The sequence below is a fragment of the Balaenoptera physalus genome (assembly GCF_965194825.1).
Source record: "Balaenoptera physalus genome assembly, chromosome: 10".
NCBI lineage: Eukaryota > Metazoa > Chordata > Mammalia > Artiodactyla > Balaenopteridae > Balaenoptera > Balaenoptera physalus.
In genome coordinates, this window is record NC_138889.1 from 90130310 (window position 1) to 90150512 (window position 20203).

The following is a 20203-nucleotide window of genomic DNA, read 5'->3' on the forward strand; positions in this document are numbered from 1 at the left end:
TATATTGTTAAGACAAAAAAGCAAGGCAGTTAGCAGTGTTTATGGCATGCTGTCTTTTGTGCAAGAAGGGGAGAGATACAGAAATGCACACACATATTTGCTTGTATTGTCAAATATAGAAAACAGATAGAAACAATAAACCTAACTACACATCAAGTAGATGGTATAACACCACAGATAAAAGAACTACATCAATTGGCTTTAAAACATAGTATTTTGACTCTATATACTTAGTGAGATATATTCTAAGGTGAATAAAAACCACTCTCATCAGTGGTCTTATTACTAATACCAATGGTGCTGTTGTTGTTTTGTACAATTATAAGATAAAGCAAGTAAGTGATTAGGTTAATATTATCAGGAAACAGGATTTTCACCATGAGAGAAAAGACATACGAATATAAAATCAAAGAAGTTAATTAACAACCTTGGAATATTACATTTGAACTTGAGTAGCAGCAAAAATTCATTTTAAAAAATACATGTTTCCCAGCTCCATCCACTTAAAAAAAACATACAAACAAAACCTTGTAACAATGACAGTCCAATAGCAAGGAACACCTCAAGTGACCAGATTGTGGTCTCAGACCAAAGTTCCTTTGAGAAGTGGCTGATTCCAGATCTGGGGCAGAAAATATACAAGAAGAGGCTAAAATATCTTGTCATGCGAGAAATCAAGAAGTCTTCAAAAACAGTGTGGTCACGTCAGAAGAACACAGAAAGACATAAAGGGGCACCCAGTGTTATAAGATGGGATGTGTGCATTAAAATAAATAATGACTGAAATGGATTAAATCACATAAATAAATAAAAATGCCTCAGTTCATAATGACACACACACAGAGAAACCTCTTTGATCACCAGTAGGGACTGCTAGGACACCAATTCACTATTTTTGAAAATCTTTTTTTTTTTAAAAAGCCTTTCTCTAGCCTTTCCTTTCAGGGCAACCAGATGGTTGATATGGGACAGTTCTTCACTACTCAGTTTGAAAGATCCTTCCTAGCACCATTCGACATGGTAATATTGGGTGCCTCCTGTATGATGTAATAAGATGTTGGGTGCAGGCATGGCAGATGTTGATGCCCTTCTATATGATGCAGTAGGAAGCACACAGCACTGCCTATGAAGGTCTCTTATTTATTCCACGACCTCATGCCAGCTCATTAAACCAAAGCCCCACCCTCATAACAACAGTAATCGCTAGGCTTTGGAAAATATTGAAAATTGTTCAAAGACTTCAGCATCCCTGCCAAGGACCCCTAGTCAGGAGACCCTGGCTTAGCTCTCAAAATTTCCTTAGAAGATTTGGAGGCACTACTCAACTATTTCCCTACAAACCATTCTCACCATCAGGGAATTGGAACAGTGGGTTTCTTTTCTGGATCAAATGTGCAAAGGTTAGGGGCTTCCCTGGTGGCGCAGTGGTTTAGAATCTGCCTGCTAATGCAGGGGACACGGGTTCCAGCCCTGGTCTGGGAAGATCCCACATGCCGCGGAGCAACTAGGCCCGTGAGCCACAATTACTGAGCCTGCGCGTCTGGAGCCTGTGCTCCGCAACAAGAGAGGCCGCGATAGTGAGAGGCCCGCGCACCACGATGAAGAGTGGCCCCCACTTGCCGCAACTAGAGAAAACCCTCGCACAGAAACGAAGACCCAACACAGCCATAAATAAATAAATAAATAATTTTTTTAAAAAATGTGCAAAGGTTATACTGAGGTCACTTCTATTTTAAAGCTCAGCCTTACTCTCTGCCGAGAAGGAAGATGGTTTAGATGTAACACCTGCGTACTTGAGCCCTGTTTTCTCTCCTCTTCTGTAGCTTTCCTCAAAAGAAAGTTCCTGGTAATAATAAGCATCATTCTCTGTGTTTGTAAAATAAGGGGAGAGGAAGAAATGAGAGAAGTTCCCAAGGCACATTTTTGACACCCTTTTAGTCTTCAGTCTGAGGAAAGTGTATTTGAAATTCTCTACCTCCTCCTTTTGATCAGGCCTGGAAGAGAAAAGGTCAGATGCCCCCGGTAAAAGTCAGATTTACAAGGCAGCAGATATGAAAGCACCAAGAAAACATGCAGTGAGTCGCTAATCACGCTGGAAATACCTTAAGAGTGAAGTTCAGTGTCCACACTGATCTTCACTTCAGTGAAGAAGGACAATCACTGCCCCCTCTATGGTGGGGGCCAGGGAATTGGGGGTTTGGGAGAAGGCAGGTCTAGCCTGATGTAAAGGCAAAGGAATAGGCACCGTGACCTGGGAAGGTCCCATCTCACCCTAGGATGCTCTCGTATTACTGCGACCGCCTCCCAAATGTCCAACTCAGGGCCAGAGCACCATCCTCGACTTCTGCTCTGCCCTTCCCTTCCCCATCCTACCAATCCCAAATTGTCGTCAACTCCGGTCTCTAATCTCTCTCAAATCCCTCCACCTCTCTCCATCCATAGGGCTTCTGTTCATCAAGGTCTCCATTATTCCTCCCCTGCCTCCAATTGTGGCCTTCTCCCAATCCTTTCTCCATACTGCATTTGAAAAGAAAATCAGCTTTTACCTTTGTAATGAAAAGATCTCCAATGTTACCAAATATCTTCAGGATCTAGCCTAAACATCATACTACAGCCTCCAAAGCCCTTTGTCCTGGAGCCCCTCTGTTCTCTCCTTCAGATTGTTCTCTCAATCTTTGGTCTGTCTATCTCTTTCCATGTTTCTCATCACACACACACACACACACACACACACACACACACACACACACACACACACCCTCCAGGCAGACTGAGCTACTTGCAATTCCCTAAACTCCATGCTTTCTCTTGCCACAGGGCCTTATCACATGCTATTCTCTATGGCCTGACCTCTCGACTGGCTCCCCTTCATGCTTTTCAGTTTGCTGCCTCCATCTTCAGCACACATATCACCTCCTCTAATAAGTCATCCTCCCACTTCCCCATCCAGGCTCCCATGGTACCCATGCTTCTCTATCACAGCACCTACCATGCTGCATTACAGCCACCTGTTTACTCCTCCATAGCCCCCAGTAAGCTGCAAGCTCTGGAAGTGCCAGGAATGTGTCTTTTTAAAAATCACTGTATTCCCACTACCTGTCATGGTATAAAGGAGCTGCTCAGTCTATTTGTTAAATGAATGACTAAGTAGATAAATCTACAGCTTTATAAGTTTAACGCTGAAAAGGGTACTAACTCCTCCAATTCCTTTGCCTGTAGTTAGAGTGGGTCGAATTATGCCACTTTTAATCATCAAGGCATCGCAGCCTCCTGATGTCTACCTGTCAGAATTCACGTGTTCGGCGTGCTCCTATTACTGACCTCAGAAAACATGAAGGCAACCTGAGGTCTCCCATTGCACACTCACCTGGGTGAATCAGGCAGGAGTCACATTCATTCTCCTCGTTCCTGCAGCAAGGGATGGTATAGCCCACCACTTCTTTCTTTCCAGGGCAGGCACATGTAACCTGATCGTACTCACAACACTCCCGACACATGATGTTCCACTCAGCTCCGGGGCAGTCTTCATTAATGACTGTGTACTCTGAAACAGAAGCCAGAAGGTGAGATGGAGAGCCTGGCAGGAACAGGTAAGACCCACAAGTACCTTACCGCTAAGAAGCAACCTTGCCCTACAAACGTGTCACCCTGCCTGAAGGACGTTCAAAACCATCCACTGGGGCACAGATGAAATTTGTTAAAACTGCTATTCATTTTTATTTTTTAATCAAAAAAAGAAATCATGTTTTATCAATATATAATCCAAGTGGATTGACACACATACACATAAATAACTTATACACAAGCATACGTTTCCTGAGTGTCTGTGCTCATTTCTATTTTTGCTGGGGTACATCAGGCCAAGGCTTACAGCTACACAGTTTGTGCACTGCGCAATTCCAGAAGGAACCATTAAACTGCACAACTGTACAGTACAGCCCAGGCACTTGGGCCATCAGGAAAGTTTGGTGACCACTCTCTAGACTAGGTCTATCAAGTGCAAGGCTGAATGCCAAGCAGGAACCACATCATTTCCTCCAAACTTGGCTCCTCGATTTTGCAACATGCCATTTTCATGGTATCTTCAAAGCTAAAACCAACAGGAAAGACAAAAGGCATCTTAATTAGTATGTTTGGGAGAATTTCAACGTTCTACAAGAGTGAACTCATTGGCAGAACTTCATTCAGTCCCTAAAAACAACTGAGCATTCTTTCCCATGAGAAAAAAAGTATTCCTTTCTGGGTGGAATTTCTTTCTTTCTGTCTTTTTTAAAATATACCTTAGGTAATGAAAAAGAAAAATCATTTGGCAAAAACTATAAGAGGAATCAGTCGGAGGCTGCTCAGAGGAATCCAGGCTAAGAAACAGACCTAGCTTTGATTTGCTCTTCTTCCTGCCCCAACTGTCTATTCCTAAAAATTTTGCACAAAGATGACGATTGAAGCAGAAATAGGTCAGATATTTGAGGAAGAAAGTGAATCTGGCTACCCTGTGAAGGCTTCCCTAAAAACCCCAGGGAGGGATACCCAACATGCCTTGCAGGCCCATATAAACCAACCCGAATATCTGTGGTGGCTTTTAACCTCTTGAATTTCATAGTTTAGTTTTCTGTTTTCCTCCCCTAAATTTGGAAGTCTGACAGAGAACCGATCATTCTTAATTTGCCAAGTAGAGCAATTTAAAGAAACGCTCACCATCTTCTCTCAGCCTTCTGTCATAAGAACATTCTAGCATCATAGAAAGGAACCACTTGCATAATAAGGGACAGTTCCTTAGGTTGAATACATGTAGTTTTATGAAAAAATTCCTCTTTTCTTTTCTACAAACACTGGTGGGGCAGCAGAGATCCTCACACTGGCATTTGGGAACAACCAGCACAGACCACCATAATATTGTCACTACTGAGATTTTGTTTCCCGTTCTATTCTGTGAGCCCCTCCAGGACAGACACCAGGACTTACTTAGCTGAGCTTCTCATGTTTCTAATTTGGCTGGATGAAGTGAATAACTTCTAAAATCTAGAAGAGAGGAGTTCCCTGGTGGTGCAGTGGTTAAGAATCCGCCTGCCAATGCAGGGGACACGGGTTTGATCCCTGGTCCGGGAAGATCCCACATGCCGCAGAGCAACTAAGCCCATGTGCCACATCTACTGAGCCTGTGCTCTAGAGCCCACGAGCCAGAACTACTGAGCCCACACGCCAGTACTACTGAAGCACGCGCACCTAGAGCCCGTGCTCCACAACAAGAGAAGCCACTGCAATGAGAAGCCCGTGTACCGCAACGAAGAGTAGCCCCCGCTCGCAGCAACTAGAGAAAGCCTGCACCGAGCAACAGACCCAATGCAGCCAAAAACAAATAAATAAATTTAATTTTTAAAAAAATCTAGAAGAGAACTTAATGGTTAAAAGTAAAAGAAAGTAGAAGAAAACATAGGAGTAAATCTCCATGATCTTAGATTTGTTATGATCTTGGATTCTTAGATATGACACCAAGAACGACAAAAGAAAAACAGATAAATTGGATTCATCAAAATTAAAAACTTTTGTGCAACAAAGGAAAGTCAAAGGACAACCTACAAAATGGGGGGAAATTTTGCAAATCATATGTCTGATAAGGATTTAATATCCAGAATATATAAACGACCCTTACAACTCAACCACAAAAAGACAAACAACCCAATTTTAAAAAGGGCAAATGACATGAACTGACATTTCTCCAAAGAAGATATACAAACAGTCAATAAACACATGAAAAGATGCTCAGCATCACAAGTCATTAGGGAATTGAAAATCAAAGCCACAACAAGATAACACCTTACACACATTAGGATGGCTATAATCCAAAGAAAGAAAAAAAAAAAAAAAAGGAAAACAACAAGCGTTGACAAAGATGTAGAGAAACTGGAGCCCTTGTATATTGCTCATGGGAATGTAAAATGATGCAGCTTCTGTAGAAACCAGTTTGGCAGTTCCTTCAAAAGCTAAACATTGAATTATTGTATGACCCAGCAATTCTACTCCCAGGCATATACCCCAAAAATCAAAAACAGAAACTCAAACAGATACTTGTATACCAGTGCTCACTGCAGCATTATTCACAGCAGCCAAAAGGTAGAAACAACCCAAATGTCCATCAAGAGATGAGTGAATAAGCAAAACATGGTATATGCATAAAATATTATTCTGAATGTGGAATATTATTCAGCCATGAAAAAGAACGAGATGCTGATACAAATTACAATATGGATGAACCTTGCAAACATGCTAAGTAAAAGAAGCCAGACACAGAAAGACAAATATTGTGCCACTGAACTGTATACTCAAAATGGCTAATGTAGAAAATTTTGTTATTTTTATCATAGTTTTTTAATATCAAAAAACTAGTGAGAGGAAAAAAAGTGTTTAAAGGCTTAAGCATTGGAGTCAGACAGACCTGGGTTTGGAATCCCACCTTTGCCACTTATTGGGTATATGACCTTGGCTAAGTTACTTTACTCACTCAGTCTCAGTTTATCATCCAATGAAATGAGTACATTTTATCTAACTCAGTAGCCAGCTGAAAGGACTAGATAAGATTATGTATATAAAGAGCTTAACACAGTGCCCAGTATATAACAAACATTCGATAACTAGTAGCTTAAGAAGAAAAACACTACTGACATCCATATTTCTCAAGGATCTAAGTTTTTGAATGTACCACATATCAACTCCTTACATAAAATGCTCATGTTGGGACTTTCCTGGTGGCGCAGTGGTTAAGACTCCACACTCCCAATGCAGGGGGCCTGGGTTCGATCCCTGGTCAGGGAATTAGATCCCACATGCACACTGCAACTAAGAGTTCACATGCCACAACCAAGGAGCCAGCAAGCTGTAACTAAGGAGCCTGCAAGCCGCAACTAAGGAGCCTGCCTGACAAAACTAAGACCTGGTGCAACCAAATAAATAAAAAATAAATAAATTAATTAAATGCTTAGGTTATTTCCCCGCTGCATTTGGAGCAAACCCTAAGTGCTCTGCTATGGCCCCCAAGGCCTTTGAGAGCTGCTCTCTCCTGAGCCCTGCAACCTTTCCTTGACCACTATTTCCCACCTTTTATTTCTCAAAACCATCAAGGTCTTGCTCATCCCAGGGCCTTCACATTTGCTTTCCCCACTGCCTCTGTCAAAACGTTGGCCCTTAGTGTAAATGACACGTGTTCAGAACGGTCCTCGCTGACTTTCTCATCTGAAGTTTGTGCCTCTGCCCTTCCTTCCATAGTATTCTCTATCACAGCACCCCAGTTGTTTCCTTTCATGGCCCTTACCACAATTTATAATCCCTTTCTATGTTTCCATTTACTTGCATATCATCTGTCTCCCTTACGTGACCATAAGCTGGTAGGAACAACACCTAACTTGTTCACCGCAGCTAGGGAAGGGCCTGGAATGCAAGAGGTGCTGGATAAATACTTGTTGAATGAAACAGCCTCCACTCTAGAGCTACCCTCCTTTCAACAGTCAAATATTTCCATCCAGTGGTCCAGCTCGGAGCTATGAGCCAGGAGAGCTGGCTCCGCCCCATAATTTGCTGATATCAGAACCGGGGCACTTTCCCTCCCATGGTGAAGGGTCTAGAACAGTTAGTCCAGGTTACCCAACTTGGGTCTCAATTCCTTGGCGCCAGCCCCTGCCTTGTCCAGCTGTATGATTTCTCCACTCTCTGAACATCCAATATGCCTGCGGGGTGTGGCTCATGTCTTACCCCTCCCCCTGCCCACCTGAGGGCAAGCACTCCATCCTTCTAGGTTTTCTAAGAATTTACAAGTACTAATGACTCCTGGGGGACACTGACAGAATAAACGTTGTTTGCAGCTTTTATAAGCCTTGTAATAAAATATGGGAGGCCAAGTAAGGTCTGCTCTACTCCCGTAGAGGGCAAAGCCTGTTTTCCCTAAGCAGCTGGTTAGTCCACGTCTGGCCCAGCCATGGAATACTGCGGGCCTCCCTTTACCTGGGAAATTAATTCCCTAAAATGCCTTCAATGGCATTTCTCTTTACTTCAATGAGCAAGCCCACCTCTGCCCTCCCTAACGCATTACAATAATTTTATAGGTAAGGTCCAGAGTATCGTATCATCTTAGCCAAAGGGAATGATCTCAGGGAAACCCATTTCTATCCTGTCTGCCAAGTCAGCCAGCTGGCTCCTTTCCAAGGACTCTGTGTGGTAGCCCCAAAGATGTCCATATCCTAACCTCCAGGACCCATGAAAATGTTACCTTACAGGACAAAAGGAATTCTGCAGATGTGACTAATTTAAGGATCTTGAAATGGGTAGAGAATGCTGGCTTGTCTAGGTGGGACCCATGAAATCCCAAGGATCCTTATAAGAGGGAGGCAGGAGGGTCAGAGTCAGAAACAGAGGTGTGAGGACAGAAGCACTGGACAGACAGGAGTGATGTGTTTTCAAGATGGAAGAAGGGACCACAATCCAAAGAATGCAGGCAGCCTCTCGCAGCTGAATGAGGCAAGGAAACAGATTCTCCCTTAGAGCATCCTGAAGGAACACAGGCCTGCCTTCACCTAGATTTTGGCTTCCTAAGACTCATTTCAGACCCCTGAGCTCCAGAATGGTACGAAAATACACTTGCGCTGTTTTAAGTCACTAAGTCTGTGGTAATATGTTACAGTATCCACAGGGAATTAACAAACTGTGTCTTCTCAAAAGAAAGGTTAACCCACAGCCAGTCATTTAACCACTCTGGTCCTCAGCTTTCCCATTGAGCACAGTGCTAAGGGTGTGGGTGAACTGATGAATTCATTGTTTCATCCCACAAGTATTTATTGAGTGCCTGCTGCATCCCAGGTAGGAGGCTGGGTACTGGGATGCAATGGAGAGAACAGGCACCGTTACTGGCCCCATGGAACTCACAGTTTTGTAGAGGAGTAGACATTGGGTAAAGGATCCCACAAACACACGATCACTCATTGTGATGAAGACATGTAGGATGCTATGAGAACAAGTGGATGGTCATGCAGGGACATTAGCACCAAATCTACAGGACTCGCAGGGTTAAGGGGGTTTAAGTAAAATCACAAATAAAAATCTATTTGCCAAGATAAGACCACTTCTCAGGAATATGGAAGTGATGGAGGAGGGGACGGTTTTAATGCTTTTGTTGACTCGGCTCCTCTGGTCTGGTAAGTCCATCACCCTTCTTTCTCCCCTCGCTGGAACAGAGACAGGAGAGTGCCCCCGAAACATATATGTAAGAAATAAACAGGTCAGTGAAATATTCTATGAGAAATATTTAAAGTTGATCAGCTGAAGAGATTTGAAAATACACTAAGCAGACAAAAGTGATCTCATGGACTTTTCCTTCTCCATTTATCAGAATTAAATGGACAAAGGGCACATTGGTCATTTGGCTTCAGCCGTACAAATTTCAGGGGATTTCAATATGATGCTAAAGGTAGGTTCCAGAAATGAGGATTTAAAGAAATACCAACAGCAGGAGAAGCTACTGAACGTTTTCCTATATGCATGCTAAATCACATTAGCATTTGTTTAGCTAAAGGGCTTTTATATTGTTTATGCAATTTAATTTTCAAGATGACCCAGTGAGGTAGGTAATACATTTTCTTGTAATTTAAAATAAGCTACTCTAACCTCTTCACTTTACCAGTGATGAAAAGAGCTAAGTAGGGAAGAAGCAAAGAGAAATGCCAAAGACGTTTTTTAGGGAGTTCTGAGAGGGAAGGGAGGCCCGCAGAATTCCAGGTTTAGGGAGGGGGTGAACAGCCTGCTGCTTCCTTAGCCTGGAAACAGGCCAGGACAACCTCTAGTTTCAGGGGCTGCTGTAGTTGAGCAACTGTTACTTTGTCTTCCATGTTTGAGAACAAAGAGTTATTAAGCTGCAAATGAGTTTTATCCTGTCAGTGCTTCCCAGGAAACAAGCACAAATTAAGCACCAAGAACTCATAGAGCACCACTTTGGGATCAACCAAGGCACCAAAAGGTCAAGCACATGCCCATAGTCACATAGCAAAATTGAACTTACAAAGTTCCAGGCACCATATACATTCATTCATCTCTAACTCTTCCATTGGACAAAATACTTATTTTTTTCTATATAAAACACTCCATATTTTAATGTAAAAGATTCCTTGTGAAAGCTTCAAATAATAAGATCATACATAAAGGAGTAAGAAGTATTCAGAAATAACCTTAATATTATATTGTCTATCTTTCAATTGTTTTCTTTCAGTGGACATATATATCCACATGTAGAAAATGCTAGATGTGTAGATCATCTTCTTACCTCTCAAAACTGGTAACCTATTTTTTTTTTTTTTTTATCAGCTCGGTGCTTTGTGACCACCTAGAGGGGTGGGATAGGGAGGATGGGAGGGAGACACAAGAGGGAGGGGATATGGGGATATATGTATACATATAGCTGATTCACTTTGTTATACAGCAGAAACTAACACACCATTGTAAAGCAATTATACTCCAATAAAGACGTTAAAAAAAAAAAAAAAAAAGAAACTGCGCTGCTTCGGGACTTCCCTGGTGGTCCAGCAGTTAAGACTCCGCACTCCCAATTCAGGGAGCCCGGGTTCAACCCCTGCTCAGGGAACTAGATTCCACATGTCCCAACTAAAGATCCCACACGTGGCAACAAAGATCCCACGTGCTGCAATGAAGACCTGGTGCAGCCAAATAAATAAATAAATATTTTTTAAAAGAAAAGAAACTTCTCTTCTTCTTTACTTTCATCACAGACATTTTCTCTTGACCTTGAGTAATCTTCAGAAGTGATTTTAAACTGCTGCATCATTGTCCTATATGTGCAACTGCTTCTCTCCCCTCTTTTGAAAATCAGGGTAAACAAATAAAAAAAGAGATGCAGAGTACTTTGGTATCATAGGCTTTGCCCAAGCCCTTCCTCAGCTGCCACGCTTGGGGCAGCCATCCTGGTATCTCCTATCCAGAGCGAAGAGTCCAGTTATATTGGTTCAGCTCTGGTTTTTCCTGAATTCACGTTGGAAAACATAAGACACTTAACCGCTCAGTCTTGTTTTATCCATGCAAATGCCAAGGCGATGAAAACAACGCTGACCGATTGGCACAAGTTTGGCTTTCACAGATGTGGTGAACAAATGAACAAACGAGTGAGGGAGAGTTGGCTGTCATCATGGCCATCGGCATTATTTTCACAGCCCCTCATCAGCCAGGCAGCTTGCTTTAAGGCTCTCCAACACTGATGTATTTCTACTGCTGACAAGATGGAGAACACGTAATCCCTCAAACAGCAGGGGCTCAACTCCACAGAATGGCAGAGGGAGCAATTGTGTCTCCTTAGCATTGTCTCCAAGTGGCACGCTTTCAACACTAGGTTTTAAGGAAATATGTTGACATGATAGTTGTTAAGGTAAATCTGAAAAAAGTCAGAGAATTCTTGCTGAAAACATGAGTCAGACTGTTCCATATACGGTGGAAATGTCAGTTGTCAGACCACAGGCCACCCCAGAAGGTGGCAAAGAAAGGCGTTTTCATCATGTGCCCGCTCCGCCTTGATGTTAAAGTCTGCCTTTGCATCCACCAAAAACCCCACAGCCCTCCCCTCTAACCACATTTCATGAAAATTTCTACTGAGTGTTTTACTGTCCTGCATTTTATAAACCATCTAAGACCAGAGGGAGAAAAAAGATGTAGGAATCAGAGAGTCCTGCAGCTAGGCAGCTTGGGCTCCGCTCTCATCCCCACTCATTCCCCCGCCTCCTCTCGTGCTGTCTGAACTCCCTGTATTGATTTCTAACACACAACCTTCCTAACCACCTGAAGGTCTGATCACCCACTCCATGAGGCCAATGACAGATGCCAGGCAAATCCCAGACAGAAATGCTGTGAGGCAGGGGTGATGGAACGGTTACTGGGGCCCTTGGTGACTCCATATCTCCTCCTGAGCCTTTGAGAACCATCCCATCACCATGACCCTCAGTCCCAGCCTGGCTGGATTCCCAACTTCAGTGACCTTGGCCTTTCCCTGCTCACAGCTCCTCTTGTTAACGAGGTAATGATAGCTGGAAAGTCAACGCCTCCATCACCCCCTTTTGGGTATCAGCAGTGATAAAACTTACAATGGATTCCCTAGAAATCTAGTTTGTTGACACTAGTACAATGGGGAGGGGTAGGGAAGCAAAAACCAGTTTTTCACTTCCCTCCCCTCTCCATGCTTTATTAAGCACGCTGCTCCGCACTGTCACTCCTCATTCATTCTCCTCTCTCCCTGGGTCCCAGCCGCCACGGAAAGGGAGCTGAACCTTTCAAACATACCAGCTCACTGAATCCTCAGAGCCACCCTTCAAAGGAAGTATCATTGTTTTCATTTAACAGATGAGGAAACTGAGGAACAGAGAGGGTAAATAAATTGTCCCAGGTGGCACAGCTTTCAGGTGAAAGAAGAAAGATTCGAAGCCAGCTCTTTCTGGGGCCAAGGTCTTATTCTTTCCAACACTGTATTTTGATTCTAGAGAGTTCACAACTTTGACTTTACAGATTAAGAATGCAGCATTGGTGAAATGAACACACTTGGTAATCAGACCACCCAAATTCTAATACCAAATCTGTCCCTCTTGTATGCTGCTGGACAATCATAGACAAGACACCTTGCTGTGGCATTTCCCCCAAACCTCAAGAGAATGGATGTAGATTGATAGGGTTGTTCATGTCACTGCAGTTAAAGAGGCAATGAGCATAAAGCGCTTTCGAAGAAAACTCGCATGTTTGTTGAGGTATTACCATTATTCTCTGTAGAATAAAAAACCATCAATGGATAAAGAAGATGTGGTACATATATACAATGGAATACTACTCAGTCATAAAAAAGAATGAAATAATGCCATTTGCAGCAACATGGATGGACCTAGAGATTATCATACTAAGTGAAGTAAATCAGACAAAGACAAATATTATACAATATCACTTATATGTGGAATCTAATAAAAATGATACAAATGAACTTTTTTACAAAACAGAAACAGACTCACAGATCTCAAAATCAAACTTATGGTTACCAAAGGGGAAACGTGGGGGGAAGTGATAAATTAGGAGATTGGGATTAACATATACACACTACTACGTATAAAATAGATAACTAACAAGGACCTACTGTATAGCACAGGGAACTCTACTCGATATTCTGTAATAACCTACATGGGAAAAGAATCTGAAAAAGAATGGAGATTATATATATCTGATTCCCTTTGCTATACACCTGAAACTAACACAACATTGTAAATCAACTATACTCCAATAAAAAATTTTTTAAAAACCATCACGTGTAGCTAAAATACAGATGGCTAAGGGAGCAAAGGGGGTGAGTAATAATGCCTCCTCCAGAGGCCCACACATACATGGCATTTTCAAGCAGTCCGTTCTTGCTTATATCATCGCATTCTGGGTTCTTCCCCCTTGCTTCTAAATTTCCTGATTTCTTTTTTCTAATACCGCCTCTTCAGACACCTATTTAACTAGGACATACCTCACCTCCTGCTGCTTGTCTTCCAGAAATAGAAATTCTACATCTATAGGCAAAGGGAACAAAACCCAAACTCTAGCTTCTTGGAAGAGCCCCAGGTTGCCACTATTCTCAACAACTGTGCTGGAAATCCTTGAAGGACAGCTGCTTCTGGGTTATTTCAAACACTGGAATATGAGCTGAATAGATCTTATTTCTTTATTAGCATTGGGTACTAAAAATATAATTTAATAATGCATCTAAATGTACTTGGCAATAGAACTCAGCAAATATTATATCAAGCAAAGTATTAGAATGTCTAAGTTAAAAACAATAAAACTTAAGCTATACCCTAAAAATCCATTCTGGATTTCCCCAGACCTAAGAATTCTACAAATGATCCCACCTGCTCCTCAATCCTCAACACTTTTAAAACCTTCTTTCTGAGTCAGAGTGTGTCAGGGCTATAAGGGGGTCTTGGTCAACCACACCCGCCCCTTTGCCAAGAGCTTCCAGAGTAAGTGTTACTGTCTTCACATCCAGGTTCACTGATGCCAGGCAGAAGCCAGATTTTCCTTCTACCAAAGGCAGATGGCCAAGAGCAGTTTGAGCAGATGTCAGTTTGAGCGAGGGTGATGCGTTTACAATGGCATGTTCTGTGGTTCACTAAGCCCTAAGCTGGCGGCAGCTTCATGCAGGCTAGCCCTCATTAGAATTGCCTTCTCCAGTTCTGCAAGCTAGAACAAGATGAAGGGGAACTTCTTTTTGCCTGAGGATTCCTGGCTGGCTCTACCCTTGAATCACAACAGATGGTCATGAACAACATCTCATGTTTGGGAGACAACATCATTGACCCAGAATCACCTACTCTACAAGACATCATCCTCTCAAACCCCTGCAAGAATCTACCACCAGCCATATTTCAAACATGGACAAACTTAGTCACAGCATGTGGAAGGCATTTCACCCTAAGGCTGGAAGGCAGATGCATGATAAAAGCAAGGGGAGAAAGCAAGTCTCAAAGAAATAAACATGTGGTGAATCTTTAGGAATATTTTTTCCCTGACATAGAGTAACAGATGAATAGGATAGGACTGTGGACCAAGGTGGAGTGGGCTTCAAGGGGACCATGTAACTTCCATCCTACTATAGATAGAACACCCAATATTTCTCCTTCTTAATTCCTTGTGAAACGTGTGCTAGTGGGAAAAATAGCAGAAAGGAGAGGAGTAGAAGATGACTTTAATTTCCTGAGTGCTCTCTTTTTGCAAAGCATTATACTATTTTAAATAGGTTACTTTTTTTTTTTTGGCCGTGCCACGCAGCATACAGGATCTTAGTTCCCCGACCAGGGATCGAACCTGTGCCCCTGCAGTGAAAGCGTGGAGTCTTAACCACTGGACCACCTAGAGATTGTCATACTGAGTGAAGTAAGTCAGACAGAGAAAGACATATCATATGAGATCGCTTATAAGTGGAATCTAAAAAAAAAGGCTACAAATGAACTTACCTACAAAATAGGAAGAGACTTATAGATGTAGAAAATAAACTTATGGTTATCAGGGGTAAAGAGGGGGAGGGATAAATTGGAAGATTGGGATTGACATATACACACTACTATGTATAAAATAGATAACTAATAAGAACCTACTGTATAGCACAGGGAACTCTACTCAATACTCTGTAATGGCCTATTTGGGAAAAGAATCTAAAAAAGAGTTGATATATGTATATGTATAACAGATTCACTTTGCTGTACACTTGAAACTAACACATTATAAATCAACTATACCCCAATAAAAATTTAAAAATAAATAAATAAATAAGTAAATAAATAAATAGGTTATCTCATTTAACACTTACAATAAACCTATATAAAGACACTATTATCCTCAGTGTACAGGCTAAGAGGTGGTACAGCCACATTAAAGAGGTTAAGTAACTTGCCAAGAAAACCAGCCATAAATGACAAAGGCAAGATTCAAACCTGGCCCATATTTTAAACCATAATACTCTACACCCTATGTTTATACATATCCATACATATACACACATAAGTATATACATAACCATATCTACACTTTTATTTTTCTGTGTACATGTGTATTCAAACTTGAACACATCCATACTAAGACGTCTATATCAAAAATTAAATCCATAAATATGGCAAGCAAGGGCTGACTCTTTGCTGAGAAGGATATGGTTACTCAAGTCTGCTTAGGCAGGAAGCCCTTAAAAGGAACAGCTGGTTTTATTCCTTATCCATTGCCACTGTTCTGAAGCAAGTCTGGGCAGAGAGAGGAGGCAGGCAATGCTAGGGGCAAGGGAGAAGCCGTGTCGCGTGACAACAAGAACAATATTTAGGAAAGGCAGGAATAAAGCTGTTCCCAGAAACAGCAAACAAGGGGTTGATGAACAGCTCAAACTCACGTTCTGTCTCTATGGGATACAGCCCCAGCGTAAACAGCCCAGACCACTTCCGGGTTGTGCAAATCAGGGTCATGGTAGCTATACTAGAACTGGCAGACAGGGGGGTAAATTAAAAAAACACTGGAGACAAACCCGCGTGTGTTAGAGGGGGGAAGGGAGAGGTTAATTGGTAATGAACTGACCTTGGACTCAGTGCCCCCAGGGACTAGAAGGATGCCCAAATAGTCTCCTTATTGGTTTTTTTTTTTTAATTTTTTTAAAATTTATTTTATTTTTATTTTTGGCTGCGTTGGGTCTTCGTTGCTGCACGTGGGCTTCCTCTAGTTGCAGTGAGCGGGGGCTACTCTTCGTTGCGGTGCACAGGCTCTAGGCACGCAGGCTTCAGTAGTTGCGGCTTGTGTGCTCTAGAGCGCAGGCTCAGTAGTTGTGGCGCACGGGCTTAGTTGCTCCGCAGCATGTGGGATCTTCCCAGACCAGGACTCGAACCCTGTCCCCTGCATTGGCAGTTAGATTCTCAACCACTGCGCCACCAGGGAAGTCCTGGATTCTCCTTATTTTTGAAGAGGAGACAGTGTGACTGTCACCAGGGATACAATGTAATCGGGAAGTCAAGTCACAGCTCTTATCGCTCCCCAGAACTGCCACATCATCATAGGTGGTACGTTAATCAGACCCACACCTCAGTTTGACCAGTGATCCCAGGGCAACCACATTACTATAAACAACTTATAGACAAGAAATGAGTTTTCTTGGTAAACTATGCAGGTCGATGTTGGTGAGGACTTTTCTTACAGCAATGTGGTCGGGATCACCTCCACAGTTCTTTCAACATCTCAGCAAGTGTGAAGGGACTAGGACATCAGACTTCCCGTCCATCTCTCAGCAGAAGTCTGAAGAAAAGCTCATGTTTTGTAGATTTTCAAATTCCCTTCTTACCCCATCCTCTATAATGGTGAAGATATTCTTCAATGTTTTATTCATTATGGGCAAGAGACCTAAGTTTTCCAAATGGTGAAGCACTAGTTCCACTGGATGGTATAAGGTATTATGTGAATAAAGGTTCTGTGGCCAAACAACTTTGTAAATGCTAATAACAGCTTTCTTTATTGTAGGGCTTTGCCAAGTCTATAATATTCTTTGCACATAGTTAATTCCCACATCCCCCAAACTAATTCCATCATGACGTCCTAGGTTTTGTTTACTTCTGTTGAATATCCTTTAGGATTAGTATTCCATGAAACCTACTTTGGAAAATACCAGGCTGGACCATAAGCTCTCTCAACCTTAAAGAAAGTGCCTTACATATATACAATGGAATACTACTTAGCCATAAAAAGAAACGAAATTGAGTTGTTTGTAGTGAGGTGGATGGACCTAGAGACTGTCATACAGACTGAAGTAATTCAGAAAGAGAAAAACAAATACCATATGCTAACACATATATATGGAATCTAAAAAAACAAAAAAACAAAAAGGTTCTGAAGAACCTAGGGGCAGGACAGGAATAAATATGCAGTCATAGAGAATGGACTTGAGGACATGGGGAGGGGGAAGGGTAAGCTGGGATGAAGTGAGAGAGTGGCACGGACATATTTACACTACCAAATGTAAAATAGATAGCTAGTGGGAAGCAGCCACATAGCACAGGGAGATCAGCTCGGTGCTTTGCGTCCACCTAGAGGGGTGGGATAGGGAGGGTGGGAGGGAGACGCAAGAGGGAGAGGATATGGGGATAAGTGTATATGTATAGCTGGTTCACTTTGTTATAAAGCAGAAATTAACACACCATTGTAAAGCAATTTTGCTCCAATAAAGACGTCAAAAAAAAAAAAAAGAAAGAAAGTGCCTTAAGGAAAAGGCCTTTTATTCATCATCCTGTCTCCAGCACCTAGGATCACACCTGGCACCTGGTAGGTGCTTGATAAAGTCTGCTGAATAAATACATGAATGTGGATACATGAGGCATGTGTGATTTCCAGGGTCAGGTTATTTGTGTCAAAGACTGATGTTAGAAATGGCTCTTGCGATGACCTTTTGGGGTCTCTATTTTACAGTAGAAGGAATCCATTGGGTCCATTACGGCTGAATATTTTTTGCTCTTTGTGTACTGCAGTTTGCATCTCATTTCCATAAAGGCTTGAGCTGCTCACTTGTTGTTTTCTACCATTGATTGGTCAGGGGAGCCAGGCTTGTACAGAAAGGAGGCGGAACATCACTTAGAAGCAGGCAGTCAATCACCCACTGGGAGGCAGAAAGCCAGACCAAGAATAAAGATTCTTTATACCAGGCAAGCCCTCCCTTCTGCTTGCATCCAGGTGAGCCAAGTGGTATATTGAAAAATATAGTAGATGCTACCAGATGGAAGCCAAGCTCAGGCTACTTGTCCTGGGATATCTCAGGTGTTCTCTACCATCACTGTTGACTTCCGAGGTGGGATCCCATGATGCAGGGGATTAACTGATCGTCTTCAAAGGAGTCCTATGAAGTAAGTGGACATGGAACTGGGTTTGAAAAACATTGACACCTTGGTTCCTCAGAGTCCTCAAATGATTTGACTTGAAGCAAACCAGGCCAACATCCCTCCTTCGCCCAGTGGTTTTCCATTAAAAACTGGTTAGAAATTTATTGTAACCAATCATAAATTCAGCTTATGAGGACAATTGCTGCATCTTCCCATGAGCTGAAGTTGCCTGAATGTGTTCCTCACTCTGTTCTGGCAGCAGCAGCCCTGGGTTTCCAATCACCAAACCAACTGACCAGACTTCTACTTACACTGACACTGGCTGCCAAAGGACTAACTCAACCCTCTGAGACAGCCAGAGCCTCGGAGAGGGCGGTGATAAAGATGCCTACACTGCAGGAACAAAGGCATTTCCCCAACTCCAGAGGCAGAAGGGTGACAGAAACATGTGTCTTCGTTTGCTGCTCAGCCGAGGGGGCCACTTCTCTTAACCAGTTGACAAAGGACCCAAGACATTAGTGTCTAGTAGACAGCTGATCCTCATTCAAAACCCATCTGAGTATTAATGGCGGGAGTCTACATTTCCATCCCCTGCAATATCCATCAACTGTGTTATGCCGAAAAAAAAGAAGAAAGAAAAAACGCTTCCCCTTACTCATGCCAGGCCTGCTGCTGCTGTTCCATAGCCTAAGAGTTTACACAGTGACGATCATGACAGAATAAATCCATAAAGGAGCAGCGCTACACAGTGTCAGGGCCAGGCTTGAAGCAGGTCTCATCCTTAATTCTGTCCCTCCACAAGCAGACACATGATTTTGATTATAAAGGCTGACCATGGGACAAAGAAATTCTCACTTCCCACATCTAATCAGAATGAGATGCATGAGCCTGTGGACAGCTACCCCAGAAATTGGCGGGATTTGCAATCTGCTTAACACTCCTGTTTCCTTTAGAAAATGGCTCCTCTTGGGTTCCACGTGGTCCCACTAGGGCTGCTGAGGTCTCTCCCTCATCTCTCACATCCACTCTGCCCCCACAGTGGTGAGCACATGACCTCCCTGAGGCCATTCTCAGCTCCTGGAATATCCAAGGGATAACCAGAATTCTTTACTAACACCATGGTCTTTATGATTCGGCCAGCAGATCTACCATAGTTGGACCCCCTGCTGACCGTGGCAGTGTTATGTAGTGTTTCATTGCATGCATAATGGGGTCAGGCTGTCTGGGTTCAAATCATGGACATCCAACTCTGTGACCTGGGCAAGTACTATACCTCTCAGTTCCCTCCTATGTAAACTAGGGATAATAACACTACTAATTAGCTTCTAGATGTGTTGTGAGGATTAAATAAATACATGTAAAGCATATAGGAGAGTGCCTGGTATTTACCACAAACTCAGTAGATTATTTGGGATCTGGTCCCTTAGGTAAGGAGGCTTCCACCATTGGTGTTTCCACCATCACCGGTGAAGAATCTGATGTGCAGCCCTACCTAGTCCACTCTCAGCCCACATGGGCTCTGTGTCTGTATCACAAATAACAACTGAGAACAATGAAAGGAGTCATTGTTGGTGGGCTGGACAGTGCGGGGGGAGTAGTAGAAAGTCCCACTGGTTAAGAGAGTGGAATACCTCCAGCCAACACTAATTCTCTGCCTTCTGTGAGTGGTTTTGTTTATAGATATGAGGTTTGATTTTTTTTCCTGCATTTTACTTCTTTCTCTCCATTATAAACCTAATGCTTTGGCCCAGATCTCATGATGACTGACGAACAGAACTCCTTAAACATAGACCAGGCTTGGACTCTGATAG

The 20203-nt window shown here is 42.6% G+C and overlaps 1 protein-coding gene across 5 annotated transcripts in view; it reads right to left on the reverse strand.

Moving 5' to 3' along the window:
• PAMR1 (peptidase domain containing associated with muscle regeneration 1) overlaps positions 1–20203 on the reverse strand; it is a 166018-nt gene that overhangs the window by 45639 nt on the left and 100176 nt on the right. For 4 of the 5 annotated variants that reach the window (XM_082410473.1, XM_082410474.1, XM_082410472.1 and 1 more), the window contains one exon: positions 3368–3544. The exons of the other annotated variant lie outside the window; for it this stretch is intronic. In XM_082410473.1, coding sequence (XP_082266599.1) covers positions 3368–3497 — 130 coding nt within the window. In that variant the 5' untranslated portion in view covers positions 3498–3544. The remainder of the gene's footprint in view (positions 1–3367; positions 3545–20203) is intronic. 5 annotated transcript variants of the gene reach the window in all.